At 42.4% G+C, this 13,333-nt stretch overlaps 1 protein-coding gene across 4 annotated transcripts; it reads right to left on the minus strand.

Annotated features, from left to right (window-relative positions):
• Positions 1-1,342: 1,342 nt before the first annotated feature.
• Positions 1,343-13,327, minus strand: Ack (activated Cdc42 kinase). Of its 4 annotated transcripts, XM_031994296.2 has the most exons (5): positions 13,186-13,327; positions 11,829-12,371; positions 10,522-11,748; positions 8,563-10,434; positions 1,343-7,526 (listed from the first exon to the last, which is right to left on the minus strand). In XM_031994296.2, the coding sequence occupies exons 2-5, from the start codon at positions 12,350-12,352 to the stop codon at positions 7,427-7,429; spliced, it is 3,723 nt and encodes a 1,240-aa protein (XP_031850156.1). In that variant the 5' UTR covers positions 12,353-12,371; positions 13,186-13,327; the 3' UTR covers positions 1,343-7,426. The 4 variants fall into 4 exon arrangements, with proteins under 4 accessions (XP_031850156.1, XP_031849881.1, XP_031850062.1 ...); XM_031994021.2 differs by having other exon boundaries at positions 8,563-11,748; XM_031994202.2 differs by lacking the exon at positions 13,186-13,327 and adding an exon at positions 13,038-13,174 and having other exon boundaries at positions 8,563-11,748.
• Positions 13,328-13,333: the final 6 nt, after the last annotated feature.

Consider the following 13,333-nt stretch of genomic DNA (forward strand, 5'->3'; position numbering starts at 1 on the left):
CTCTTATTCAAAACATGCAACGAACAATAAGAGAAAACTTTGGTGCAATTACTCTGCGACGAATGTCATTAAAATTAACCGAGTCACAAACGACGAATCAGCAATGAAATAACACAGTGAAGGTTTAAATTAGCAAACTAACTTCACTCTACACGTTCGCGTAATTAATCATCTGAACACGTGATCAACAGTAAACCATGAATAAACCGTTCGAATTTAATGACGGGAGCACAAAGAATCCACAGAATTCCGTATCTCGCTCCCTCGTGGCTTCTGTAACCGCTATCGGACTGTTAAGATAAACATTATCGCGGTCACCAGCAGCTATAGGACCGTCGATCAAGGAAATTTTAACCCTTTGCACTCGGGAGGTGACTCTCAGTCACCACTTGATTTGATACAGTGAAATTATAAAGTTTGATGTTTAATACTAAACTTTGTATAATGCGTCATTCTATGAAGTATCAAAGTAAAATACTCTTATCCCTTAATTTATCGATTAAATTATTTACATTAGTCGCAACAAGCATCGTCTAAATTTTATCAAAGAGTGTTGAATATTTCTAGGAAAAAACTTTCGAGTGCAAAGGGTTGATATTCATACGCACCGGCGAACGTTCACGAGGCTGTACGATTCGGTCTATCGAAAATCGAAGCGGCTAGAAAGTCCTGCACTTTCTTCTAACGTGGCGCACAATGCATTCAAGCGAACACACTTCTTTGTCTCCATTGCTTTCTCGTGGAACGCGTTTAACCCTTGATCCAACCGGAAGTTTCTGTTTCAGTGAGAACACTATAATTCTTACAGACTCTTCAGTTCTAATTTCTGAAACAGAAGTCTGAATATTTCGACTAATCATTTCAGTACAATATCAAGCTCAAAAATATATTCTTGTTAACGTTTATATATTATTATCATAAATCTTCGACATTCTAATTATTTGAACTTCTAGATCCGTGCAACCTTTCCATAAATGAACAACATTAAATTACTCTAAACTCTAAGTCCTGCAATCTGTATACAAAACATTGTGCCACCCTTTAAATAACGTTAATTATTTTATTTCATTCTCAAAAATCAATATAAACAAAACAGTTATTAATTTAATCGTAATAGATAATCTACAAACAACAAAAATATTGAACATGAAAACTGATTTCCCCATTTCTACGAATAAATTCTCTAAATAAATCTAATCTTCAATTTTAGAAATAAACCGAGCACTATTTCTTTAACCTTTCCTCCTGCATTCCATCAATTCTAAATACCATCTAAAAACCTGAACTCCCAGGAGTCCCAGAGATCTGTTCAGAAGCACGAAGGAATAAGAAAAAAGGTCCATTGTCTCTTTACGTGTGTTTTATTTGTGAACATCGAACATTTCCTCGGTTCGCGACGGAAGCCAAAGGTTATACACGTGCTCCGTCGTCCCGGTACGCGTCTCGGAACCCTAAGACAAAGAAGAGTTAGGAGATAGTCTGGCTTCCGACGAAAAAAAAAACAAATAAATTAGGACTAAAGTTCGTTTAAAAAAAAAAAGAAAAAAGAGAGAGTCTCGATTGCAAAGGGAACACAATTTGTCCGACGCGTTCGCGTTTGTGACACCACCAGACTATCCCACCTGAACAGAGAATTCCTTCGAGTTTATCTCGCCCGCGATTGCGGAATGAACGAGTTCATTGTTCACGTCGGGGCGACAGCGAATCGATCTCGCGGCTCGAAACGAAAACAGGAAACGCGGTCGTTATTGGTTCTCGTTTTGTATTTCGATATCCTCGGTATTACTTTCGCTCGTTTCTTGTGTGCCTTTTCTTGCCGGGAACACTGGAAAAATAGCTTCGAACGATTCGATAAAAAATAGGGACTTTTGTTGGACGATCGATTCCTGTTACCGTTTCGTGGCTCGAACGTTGCGCAGAAAGTAATCGACCGGGTCACCGATGTAATGTGGGGAATTAAATATCAGTGAGAATCGGAATATCTTAGACATTAACATCGGTGTTAACCCTTTGCTTCTGAATTGGTGAAAGTTGATCTGTGAAATTGGGAAATTGTGTCTCGAAGGTTATTAAATTAATGAGAGATTTAGGATGTATTGAATGAATAAACTGTTTGTCGATGTTTATTAAATTAATAGGAATTCATTTAGGATCTGTTAAATTAACAAACAGTCTGTCGAAGTTCGTTGAATTAATGAGAATTAATTTAGAATGTATTAAATTAAAGAAACAATCCCTCGAAGTTTATTAAATTAATAAGGATTAACTTAGAATGATTGAATTAACGAATGAGTCCTTAAAATTCGTTGAATTAACAAAATTAATGAAAAATCGAAAGTTGAATGGATAATTTAATTATTTAAATAATGAGGGATTGATGAAGAGATTCTGGCAGTTTAACATACTCGCTACCATTTGTTTCGATAACAATTCCGTCGACACTAACATTCTACTAAATTCAAGTATTCCAAATAAACCATTGGAAAAGTGGAACTAAAATAATTTACTGAGTACCTAAAGGTAATCTGAACCGTTTAATTTGAACGTGGCTCACATCTCTATAAAAAAAAAAAACAAACAAAAAAACTTCATTAAAAACGAACAAATAATACAGAATTGCAACTATTAACACCATTAACTCGATTTCCCCAAAATCTCAAACCACTTCCAAAGCAAACGGCGTATAGACTGCAAAATATTATGCATCTATAACAAAGATACCTCAAAGAAATCCTGCAACAAGAATTATTTAATAAAAATGTACACGCTTAATTCGTAATTCACCAAGAGAATCGGATACCGTGCAATTCCAATTTGTATCTGTATAAAATTATATATTTACATAAACATTCGCAGTCTACAGCTTTAAATAACAATATCTATATACAAGTTATCATTGTTACATATTGCCATTTAAATAACAATATCTACTTACATAACCATTCGTTTTATAGAGTTTTCCATGCAAAATATAGGATTGTTGGTAGCGAACGTTAAATAAAATTCTCACCGGCAAAGGGTTAACTTCAAGGTGGACCTCGACACTTTCGAACACACCTTTCCGCGCAATCGTGCGACCGTCGAACCCCATGTACCGTCCGTTGCAACGAACCTGCCACTCTCGTCTGAGTGGTCAGATTCGAGCGCGCACGCCTGATTGGCCGAGGCGCTCACGGCCACCAATCGGGCCGCGCGGAGAGCCGTTCCCAGGCTCGCGATTGGATCACTCGGAGCGACTGTCTCCGCCCCTATGACGTCACGAGCGCCAGGTTCCCAGCAACCGACGGTACTCGCACACAATCTAGTTACAGCATTAAACTCAGTCGCTAAACGTCTATGTACACTCCCAAGTATTAGATCCGCCGGAAGGCTCTGTTCGTTTTCAAATTAACAGAAGATAATGCATCTTCGAAAGGGTAATTACGAATTAGATGACAGAATTAAAACTATCAAATATTCTGAATTTTGTAGCAGTTAAATTGTTAAGTGTATTTTCAATTGTTTTTTGTGGTATACTAAATCTTGTACAGAAATCTATTTGTCTATTCTTCTTATGTAGATCTTTACTTTCACTTTTACTTTATGTACATCTTTATTTTCATAAATATGCTCTATTTTTTGTCGGATGTCAATAATATTTACGGTGTAACAGTTGTTTTTAACACTAGAACAACCGAGTGTTTAATATGTAATCTTTATAAAAATTGTGACAAGACTTTTCTGGCTTCCTCGTGTGTTGATTATAACATTCAAGTGAAAATATTTGTCTTTAAAATTATTTTGAATATATAAATAGTATTAATATTTTTAGGATATCAATAATTATGAAATAAGAAAACTAGAACGTATTTTGATAGAGTAATTCTAGTGTCAATTATTCTTTTTACATAAATATATTTCAGTTTCCGTTAGGTATCAAGAATATTTATAACAATTCTTTCCAAAAAAGTGGGCTACCTCTCCTACTCTACATTACCCTTTCCACTCGAGAGACGCCGCTTAGTTTAACCTAGAAAAATTATTAAATATCAAATTTCTTATAACACAATTAGACACGAAATATTGAAATAAAATAATTCCAACCCTTCGTACATTATTTCTAATTAATACCATAAAAAATCTCATCGATAATTCATTAGAAAATAATGAATGTATGCAGCGGATAAATTTTCGAGTGCAAAGGGTTATTATTTACCGAACAATATCATTTCTATCGTCACCAATCACCTCTTTCCAACATGATAGCAATTTATGCATTCCATTTCTGTAAAATCATTCATCTTTGGAAACTTGAGAACATTATTGGACAGAACTTTCCGACAGATCTAATATATTACGCGAATACGATCTACTCGTCGATCTATCTCTAAAAAAAAGAAAGGACAACACGGGAAAGGAAATGTTTCCCCATCTATTCTCTGAACAGTACCGCCTAGAGCCTTTAGTAACGCATATCACAGTTACAAATTCAATATCTGTTATTCTCTCTCTCTCTCTCTCCCTCTCTCTTCGTCTCTCTTTTCTGTTCGTTTTCCTTTTTTCAATATTTCTCTTGCGTTTCTCGCGCAGCGCAAATTTCCCCCGCCCCTTGTGCGGCCGAATCGGCGTTTCTCGCCCCCTACCCTTGTGCCGTTTTATCGCGTGATCGACGTACACTCTCCGTTTCCAATCCGGCAAGACATCTTTTTAAGGCCGGAACTGTGGCAGACCTGGTTGCTAAGCTAGCTGCAGTGTTTAACACGTTGACTGCGAATTTGCGACTGGGAAATTGGTTATTGAAACGTTGGGTTGTGATGTGAATTGTAATGGGAATTGGAAATTGAAGTATTGGGTTGCGATGTGAATTGTAATGGAAATTGGAAATTGAAGTACTGGGTTGTAATAGAAATTGTGACTAAGGTATTAGAAAATTTGTAATTAAGGAATTGTAGTATTGGGTTGCGATATGAATTGTAATGGAAATTAGATGAAATTGAAGTGTTGGGTTGTAATGAAAATTATAACTACGAAATTATACAAACTGTAATTAAGAAATCAGAAATTGAAATATCGGATTGTGATACCAATTGTAATGGAAATTAGACAAATTACAATTAGGAAATTAGAAACTGAAGTACTGGGCTGTAATACGAATTGTAACTAAGAAATTAGAAACTGAAATATTGGATTGTGATATCAGTTGTAATAAATTTGTAATAAAATTGTAATAAAATTCCATAGAATGCAGCTAATACAATAAATTCACAAAAACCCCTGTCTGCTGATTTTCATAATTCCTATGAGCAAGAACCATCATCTATAGCAATGATTGCAGGTTTGCAGTCCAGCAACGAATTGTTTAACTTCGGCACGTGTCAGAGATCATAATGAAATTTGGTTCATTCGATAAATCACTATGAAAACTAAGTTCCACTTGAAATTCCATCAAGCACAATGGAAAAGTCAGTGTCACGTGTACTCGGATGACATGGCAGTCAATGTGTTAATCGAAAATTACTTCCTAGAAGCAGTGATCCGCTGGAAGTCTTAAGTTGCCGTTTGTTAATCGAACGAACCTGAAATTCTCGCATCAAATATGCAGCAAGGAACGCGAGTGTTCGCACAGTAAAAATTTCAGTATGAAAATAGCTATATCTCCTTGGAAATATGAATACATTCGCATACGTATATTCACTTACGAATCTAATTATCTTTCTTTTTTTTTATTAACAACAAGTCGAGATTTAGGAATCTCTTAGGGTTAGGACCCGACTTCGATTAGATTAACGCAATCATTCAAATGAGCTCACCGAATGATAACCAACCCTAGAATCGTTAAGCCTTTTGTCATATAAATCATCCATTAAAATAGAAATTTGCATAAGCGCGTGCAAAGTCGGCGCAGCCCGACGTTTCCACTGTGCGAGCACTTTTGTCCCCCACCATTTAAATCCTAACAGATAATTGACTCGCGAGAATGGGCTAGCAGAAAAATCGAGCGAAAACGAGAATCGTATCGACGCCTTCTCTCAGAGAAGAGAACTACCTCTCACTTTTCCATACACTATCGCTCAAAAATATTTAATCACTTACCATCGAAATTACAAAAGAAAAGGCACCCCTATCTATCTAATAAAATAATAATTATAATATCCAAACAAATTTACATTTCTACATGTACGATAAAGAGCTTCGATATTCCATTAATTCCTTCGAATTCTCCTATACCACGAACCGTATAGAAATCAAACGATCCAATGACCAAAATACTTTTGAGCAACATCGTACGTTCGAACGTTAGTCAGTCGTTTACGAGCACTTTCACGGGAACACGCACGACTTCCAATCGTATAAGGATTTTCGCTTTTACGCGAGGAATACCGGTAGATCATAACCGGCCGAGTGGATCCTCGTTGACCCGGTTCGCTTCCGGTCACGCACACCTAATTACGCCAGTTAATTATCGACGCGAAGCATTCCAGGTTCCGGTCATTAGGCGATATGTATACTGCTAGTCGCGCGAACGAATTTCTCGATCGTTGGCCTCTTGTTCAACCCTTTCCTGCACGCTGAATAATTACCAGGAAGACGCTCGCAACACCATCTTAAAATTTAAATGAAATACTGTTACGGTAGACGAATGAAACAAAAAGAGAAGAGAAGACTTCATCGTAACTCAGCGCAAGATAAAACGGCAAGGAAAACAATTCCAATATTCGCTGGTCAATAAACGCAACGAGAGTACATCGATCATTAACACATTGGATGCCGTCGAGGTATCAATGACCTCAACCAAATTTACTATAATTCATTCGGTTAAATTATTTGAAACCTTTTCTACATTATACCACCTAATACAGCGACATTCAACAAGATAAAGCTGCAATAATAACGTAATTCAATCGCGTAAGTGGATACTACATTATTTCCTATATTTTTCTCAGCAAAATCGCGCGGCACTCAACGTGTTAAAGAGAACAAGAAAACAACACGTCTGACAGTCTCGAAGAAATTCCGATTCGTTCGCCGCCTCCTAACCCCGTTTAAAAGCTATCACCTCGCAGCGACGTCGCAGTCGCAGAAGCATAGTCTCTCGCGCCTACACGTTTCGAAGCGGAAGCTCGTTTCCCTGGAATGCAACAATTCTTTTAATCTGTCTCGTCCCGGTGCTCCTGAATGTACAGTAACAATTGAATTTCGGTTTCCTATGTACATCGTCGTGAAGGAAAAAATAAAATGTCTTTTGCGAACGCGCGAGCACGTTCCCCGCGGAGACACCGGCAGCCAGCGAGCGCAGCCCGTAGCCTCGTTCCGCGCGTATGGCTGTGTCGCTTACAAATAAATATATATATAAATATATTTATATATATATATATTTCTATGCGTATGATCGCTATAATTGATTTACAACATCTCCGGCGGCGATCGCAGCGTTTTCAATCCGCTTTCATCTGACCTGGTCCAGCAATAGGGAAGCTGCTAGGTCTACGTCGTATTCAGTCTGTTTCAGAGCACCCTCGCACTCCTGTCTGCCTGCCAGACCCAATCTGCAATTAAAACAATCAGCTGAACGAGTGTTTTATATGTCTAACCCAATTGCGACACTTGTACGGTATACTGTGCGCGATTTTATAGCTCTGTGAAAGGCATTACTACGCCTGGCGTGATTTATAGAATCGTAAATCGGTCGGAGGAGTTTTGTAAACTCGACATAAATATGATGAAACGTTTCTTGCGAGATTCATGATCCTTTTCCGCTGCTTCTAATTTGCGTGAATCTTCTTATTAAACTGATGTTAGTGTCAGTCACTGGTGACTGACGCTTTTGAATGACTAGAAAGTAATGAACATATAAGGCACCCGATGTGAAATGAAAATGTTTCATAATGCAACTAAGTTGGTAATATTGTAATGCAAACATTGTAACGCCAAATAATTAACTATTCCTGCTTTTCTTTGCTGCGAAAGAACGTGTTAAGATTAGAATTCGAGCCACGTGGATATTCATATGTTCAGTCGTGTACAAGATACTTCATAACGAAGCAACTCTATTTTCACGTTAATAGTTCATTTACTCCAACAGATGTTATACTTCTATGCAATGGCGGCTCGTAGCTAAAATTCGGGGTGCTGCACCAGAAAATGATTTTAGCCTTCGCTTTAAAATATTTGTATCTTTTTCATAAACTGGGGGATGGCTACTGACATTGATCTTAAGGATTATATATTGTACAAGTATAAAGAAAGAATTAAAGAAAAAAGGATATTTAATTTATAAAAATATTTCTAGCGAGAAACTTCCGAGTGCAAAGGGTTAAATGTTTTCGATATCAAATGGAAATTGAGAGTGTGAAATGTATTCGTGATTTCCCATCGACTGCATTTCAAAGAATATCGTCCTCGTCTTACCAAAAAGTGTTAAATATTTGTGAGAAACTTCCGAGTGCAAAGGGTTAAATGTAATCGACATCAACTGGAAATTGGGGGTGCTACAGTTCCACAGTGCCTCTACGCTATCCGCCACTGTTTCTCTAAATTCTTCCCGCCAGAGGTAGTATCTTTTCTACAATCCAACGAACTAACCTCACAAGAGACTCGATCTTAGCCTGCCTGTCCTTGAGTATTTGCTTCGCAGCCTGGTTAGTGTCCCAGCCGGTCGCTTGCAACGCTGTCAGTATCTCTTGCTGCGAGGCGTCGGCAGTCTCCCTCTGCACCTTCATCACTTTGTTGGCTCGAAACTCGTCGTTCAGGGACATGACGAGCTGCTGGGAGGCGCCGGTCAGCGGAGGACTCACGCCGGAAGGGTACGCGGACGTGGAGGGGGCTAATTGAGTATTAACGACCGTCTCGTTCATCTGAGGCGGCGTGGCGCGTATCACGGGTGCTTGCGGTATTACCATGGCAGCCTCCTGAGGCGCGTTAGTGTGCGCCAGCTGCAGCAGATTGGGACTATTCGCTAAATTGCCCGCCAGATTGGACTTCATTACGGTGCACTGACCGTTCTGTACAGATTTCATCGGGCTCCAGGCGGGCGGAGGCGGATTGTACACCGGCGGTTGCTTCAGGTGAGGGCTGAAGTCGCAGGGATGACTCTGCGCCGAGAAGCTCCTCGCCTGCGCGGCCGACTGGCGTGGCTGTTGCTGCGAACCACCAGCAGCTCCCTCCAAATAATGACTATGACTTAGATTGCTAGAGTCGGGGGCGGACGACGCACTCGCAGCGTAGTAGTTCCTGAGGATATTCTGTTGGACGGTCTTGTTATACAGCGTGTTGAACTCGTTCTGGGACAGCTGGTCCAGGTTCGGCACCGTTTGCTTCAGCTCAGCGTACACTTGCTCGGACAGCACCGCGCTGGCCGGCTTCGCGGCCACGTTACTAGTGTGCGCTTGCTGGAGATCGTTCTGGATCTGCGTGATTCCATGGTTCACCTGAGCCAGAGGAAGGTTTGGCAAGTGGCTGGCCTGGTTCACCGTGGACGCAGAGTTTTGCGCGTGATTAACATTCGGTTTCGACACGTTGCACTGGCTAGCTAGATTGCTGGGTGCTATCTGCAGTAAATTCAGGTTCGTAGGTGCATTGCTCAGCACCCGGTTCACGTTAGCCTCCGCGCTGTAAGTGTTCTGGGACACTTGCACCTGCTGCCAGATCTGACCGACCATTTGATCAGTCGTCGTCTCCAGCATCCGTTGTTCGGACTGATTACGTGGCTGTTGAATGTTGGTAGTCTTCGACTGCCAGGAGTTTTGCACCTTGGTTGGCAGGTTGCTCGACCTGTGGTCAATCTGCGGGGATTTCGGCTTCGTCGACTGAGGCGGCGGTCTTAACGTCGGGATCGTGTTCTCGGGAAGTTTGTTCACGGAAGAATACGGCTCGGAGGAGCCTGCAGCTTCCTGGCTGGCGTTCGTGTTCTTGCTGGCTTCTTTCTCGCCAAGGTGCTTCTCTAGCTCGGCCAAGAACGCTGGGTCGAGCTTCTTAGGCGAGACAGTGCTGCGAGTGTTGATAGTCAGTTCGTTGAGGCTTTGAGCGAGATCATGGTTCGATTTCGGTTTCAGTGGGCTTTCGTTTGGAGCGACAAGCGGATGAGGTGGCGCCTCCGTGCTTTGAGAATTCCTGCTGGACACGTTCGCGTAGGTCTGCTGCTGCGTCTCGTCCTGCAGGTCCTCCGGCCACGTGGACCACCTCGCCATGGGCGGACTCGGTTTGTCAATTTCGCTGTAGTGGTGCTGAGAGTACACGTTCCCCTCCTCGGCGTCGACGTTCACGTTCAGGTTAATACTGTCGTTCCGGTTCTCCTTGCTCAGGCTTATGGAATAGTGGTTCACGTCCGAACCGGCCTCCGGCGTGAAATAATTTGTACTCTCCTGGCTACCGGATGCATCCTGGTTCTGGACGTTCCCATAGCTCTGGGTCTTGAAGTATCTGCTGCTCACGTCGGGCGGCACTTGGCTGTAGTACCTGGAATGAGGCAGCTTCATGAACACCGACGACGTGTCGAACGGATCCGAATACGCCGGGTCCACGTTTCCAGGGAAGTTAGCATACGTTCTAGGGTCGTCCTCCTGCCAAGACGTCTGCTGTCGCTCCAAGTCATCTATTGGCTCGTCTAGAATATTGTTCACCACTCGGCAACAGGCAGTGTCCGACTGCGCAACACTAGTGTTCACCATCTCCTCCGGGGACAAGTCGATTAGGCTGCCCTCTTGGCTGCCACCTTGGCCAAGCGCGTTGGTAGATTTCACTGGGCTGGAGCGGATGTCGTTCTGAAATTTCGTGTAGTTGAACTGCTTCCGGGATCTCGGCGTGCCGCAGAAGAATTTCTTTTTCAGATGGCTGTCCGGGGCAGTGGCAACACCCACAACATCTGGCGGCTCCATGGGATTACGCAGGTAGACGTCGTCTATGTAAATAGGGCTGCCCCAGCTTTTCCCGAAGGGTGCACCGTGGCCAGTGTGGATAAAGGAATTTTCTAAGGGTTTGCTTATGTCCTCCGGCTGCCTGCGGCGCATAGGGTCGACCAGGCAACGGGGGAACAGGCCAATTTGAAAGGTGCGCTGATTCTGACCCTTCCACCAATAGTTCTCGGGCCGGCCATCCAGGATTACTATTTGATCGCCTTGCTCGATGGTCATTTTGTTCGCTTCCTCGAAGTTATTTACGGCTTTCATCAGACTCGGGATCATTCCTGTAAGGGACGTCTTCAGGGACGCGAACATCGGCCTTTCCGCGGGATCCCGGGTCCAGCAACGTAGCATTAATTGGTACATGACAGGTGGCGTTGCTTCTGGCTCGTGTAGCCGTTCGCCATCTTTATCGATCTTCCGCAGGATTTCGGAACCGTTTAACCCTACCCACGGCTCTTCACCGAACGTTAACATTTCCCATAAAGTAACGCCGAACATCCAAACGTCGGACGCGTGGCTGAATTGGCGAGCTTTCAATGATTCCGGCGCACACCATGGGAACGGTACTTTCTTGTGCTCCGTCATGACGTAACAGTCTTCCTGCTGAGGCAACGCTCTCATTAGGCCGAAGTCGCCGATCTTCACTTTGTCCACCGAGCTCAGTAAAACGTTTCTGCACGCCAGGTCGCGGTGCAGAAATCGCTTCGCCTCTAAATACGCCATTCCCGTGGCAACTTGCAACGCGTAGTTGCAGAGAGTTAATACTGAGATTCGACCGCATTGCTTTCGCAAGTAGTCTAATAACGATCCGAGAGGCGCTAGCTCAGTCACCATCATCATTGGTTGCGACAGTACTACACCGTACAATCTATAATTGAAGGTAATGGTAGTAAAAAGTAATACATAATTAATTACACGTGATGGCAATACTTTCACTTTAATACATACCTAATGAGGTTCTGGTGGTCAAGCGTGTGCATTGATTGGACTTCGGACACAAAGTCTTCGATAACGCTTGGCTGTGTCAATGCATCTGCCTTGAGCACTTTCACTGCAACGGGCAGGATTCTCCCTGAAGGAGATGTCCATTCCCCACGTCTAACTACACCGAAACTTCCATCCCCTAATTTTGTAGACAGTGTTACATCCTTGTCTTGTATGAGGCATGTTAACACCGAAGACCCTTCAATAGGTTGGGATGACCTTTTGTTGGTCTTCGTGCTGCTGCCAGGTCTGATTTTGGTGATCAAGTTTTTCTTCCATTGCGTGTTCCTTTTCTTCTTAACTGCATCTAACAGTCGCCTGATACCTGGCTTCCCTAGTCCTATCTTCTCAAGGTCTTCCGGTTGCACATAGTCAAAGTGATGCAGTCTGGTGACTTGTAATTCATCACGTATTCTCGTGAAAAACTGTGACAGCTGAACATCGTGCAACAGTTCCTGCAGCCATTCTGTACCCTCATCATCTGCCATGTTCAGTTATTCTATTACCCTGTAATCAATAAATGTGGTCAGTTGAATCTTATCAACTATAAACACACACCACAGGCAGCAGGCACAATAAAGAAAACAGGAATAAAGACTAGACACACGTTAAGAAAGCAAAGCACATTTATTTCAATGGTATAATTTAACAACAGACAGAGATAAGGATAGGTGATAAGAATAGGCACAAACAGTCACATAAGGTATATTTCACATACATACATACATGCAGTTACAAACAGTGCACAAGAACAAATTGGAAAATGATTCAATTACCCCTGTAATTCAGTAGAAAACCAGTGGTATAATAATGGTACAAAGTATAAACCACAGTGTTTACCATTCACCATAGTCCCCCCCAAAACAGGAAACAAAATGTTTAACAGTGAAGGGAAGTCTGCCATACCATGCATAGCTTTGTGAAAGCAAAAAGACCAATCAAGAATTCTCCTCGCATATCGCGAATATCTCCATGATAGTGAACTACGACGGAAATCCCAGAAATAATTAACATCCCGCCTAACCAATTAGAAGCCCGCTTCCACTGACCAAACAACCCATAAGAAAACACCGAGGAAAACAGAACAAAACAGCGAAGTCCAATAAAAATGCGAACGATAACAAAAACCACTGGTATCAAAACAGATGGACGTAAACAGGCTAATTAACGCACCGATTACGATGCGTCGACGCGCACTCGGCATGCGTCAATTGCAACATGGATCGGCCGAAGGAGCGAGCGGGGTTCGGGTACAGGACTGGCCGAAAAGCTGGGCCCGGTCCAGGATGGGCAAGGCAAAAATATCGTCGGTTTGGTTCACCTTTCAACGGAAGAAGCAATTAAGTCTCCATCCTGTCGGCGAGGGGAGTCCGTTTGTCCTCCGGTGCGTCGGGAAACACAATCCCCGGGGTTCGACGCAGCGAAATTCGAGCGGAATCATCGCCACCCGAGCCTCCGCATCCTTTTTT

This window comes from Nomia melanderi, chromosome 2 (genome assembly GCF_051020985.1).
Source record: "Nomia melanderi isolate GNS246 chromosome 2, iyNomMela1, whole genome shotgun sequence".
Classification (NCBI taxonomy): domain Eukaryota; kingdom Metazoa; phylum Arthropoda; class Insecta; order Hymenoptera; family Halictidae; genus Nomia; species Nomia melanderi.

Excerpts from the sequence above, each read along its gene's own strand:
- Ack (XM_031994021.2), bottom strand. The coding sequence starts at position 12,352 with ATGGCAGATGATGAGGGTACAGAATGGCTGCAGGAACTGTTGCACGAT. Across the intron at positions 11,749-11,828 it reads GACCACCAGAACCTCATTAG|ATTGTACGGTGTAGTACTGT; the intron begins GTATGTATTAAA and ends CTTCAATTATAG. Across the intron at positions 7,527-8,562 it reads AAGATCGAGTCTCTTGTGAG|ATTGGGTCTGGCAGGCAGAC; the intron begins GTTAGTTCGTTG and ends TTTTAATTGCAG.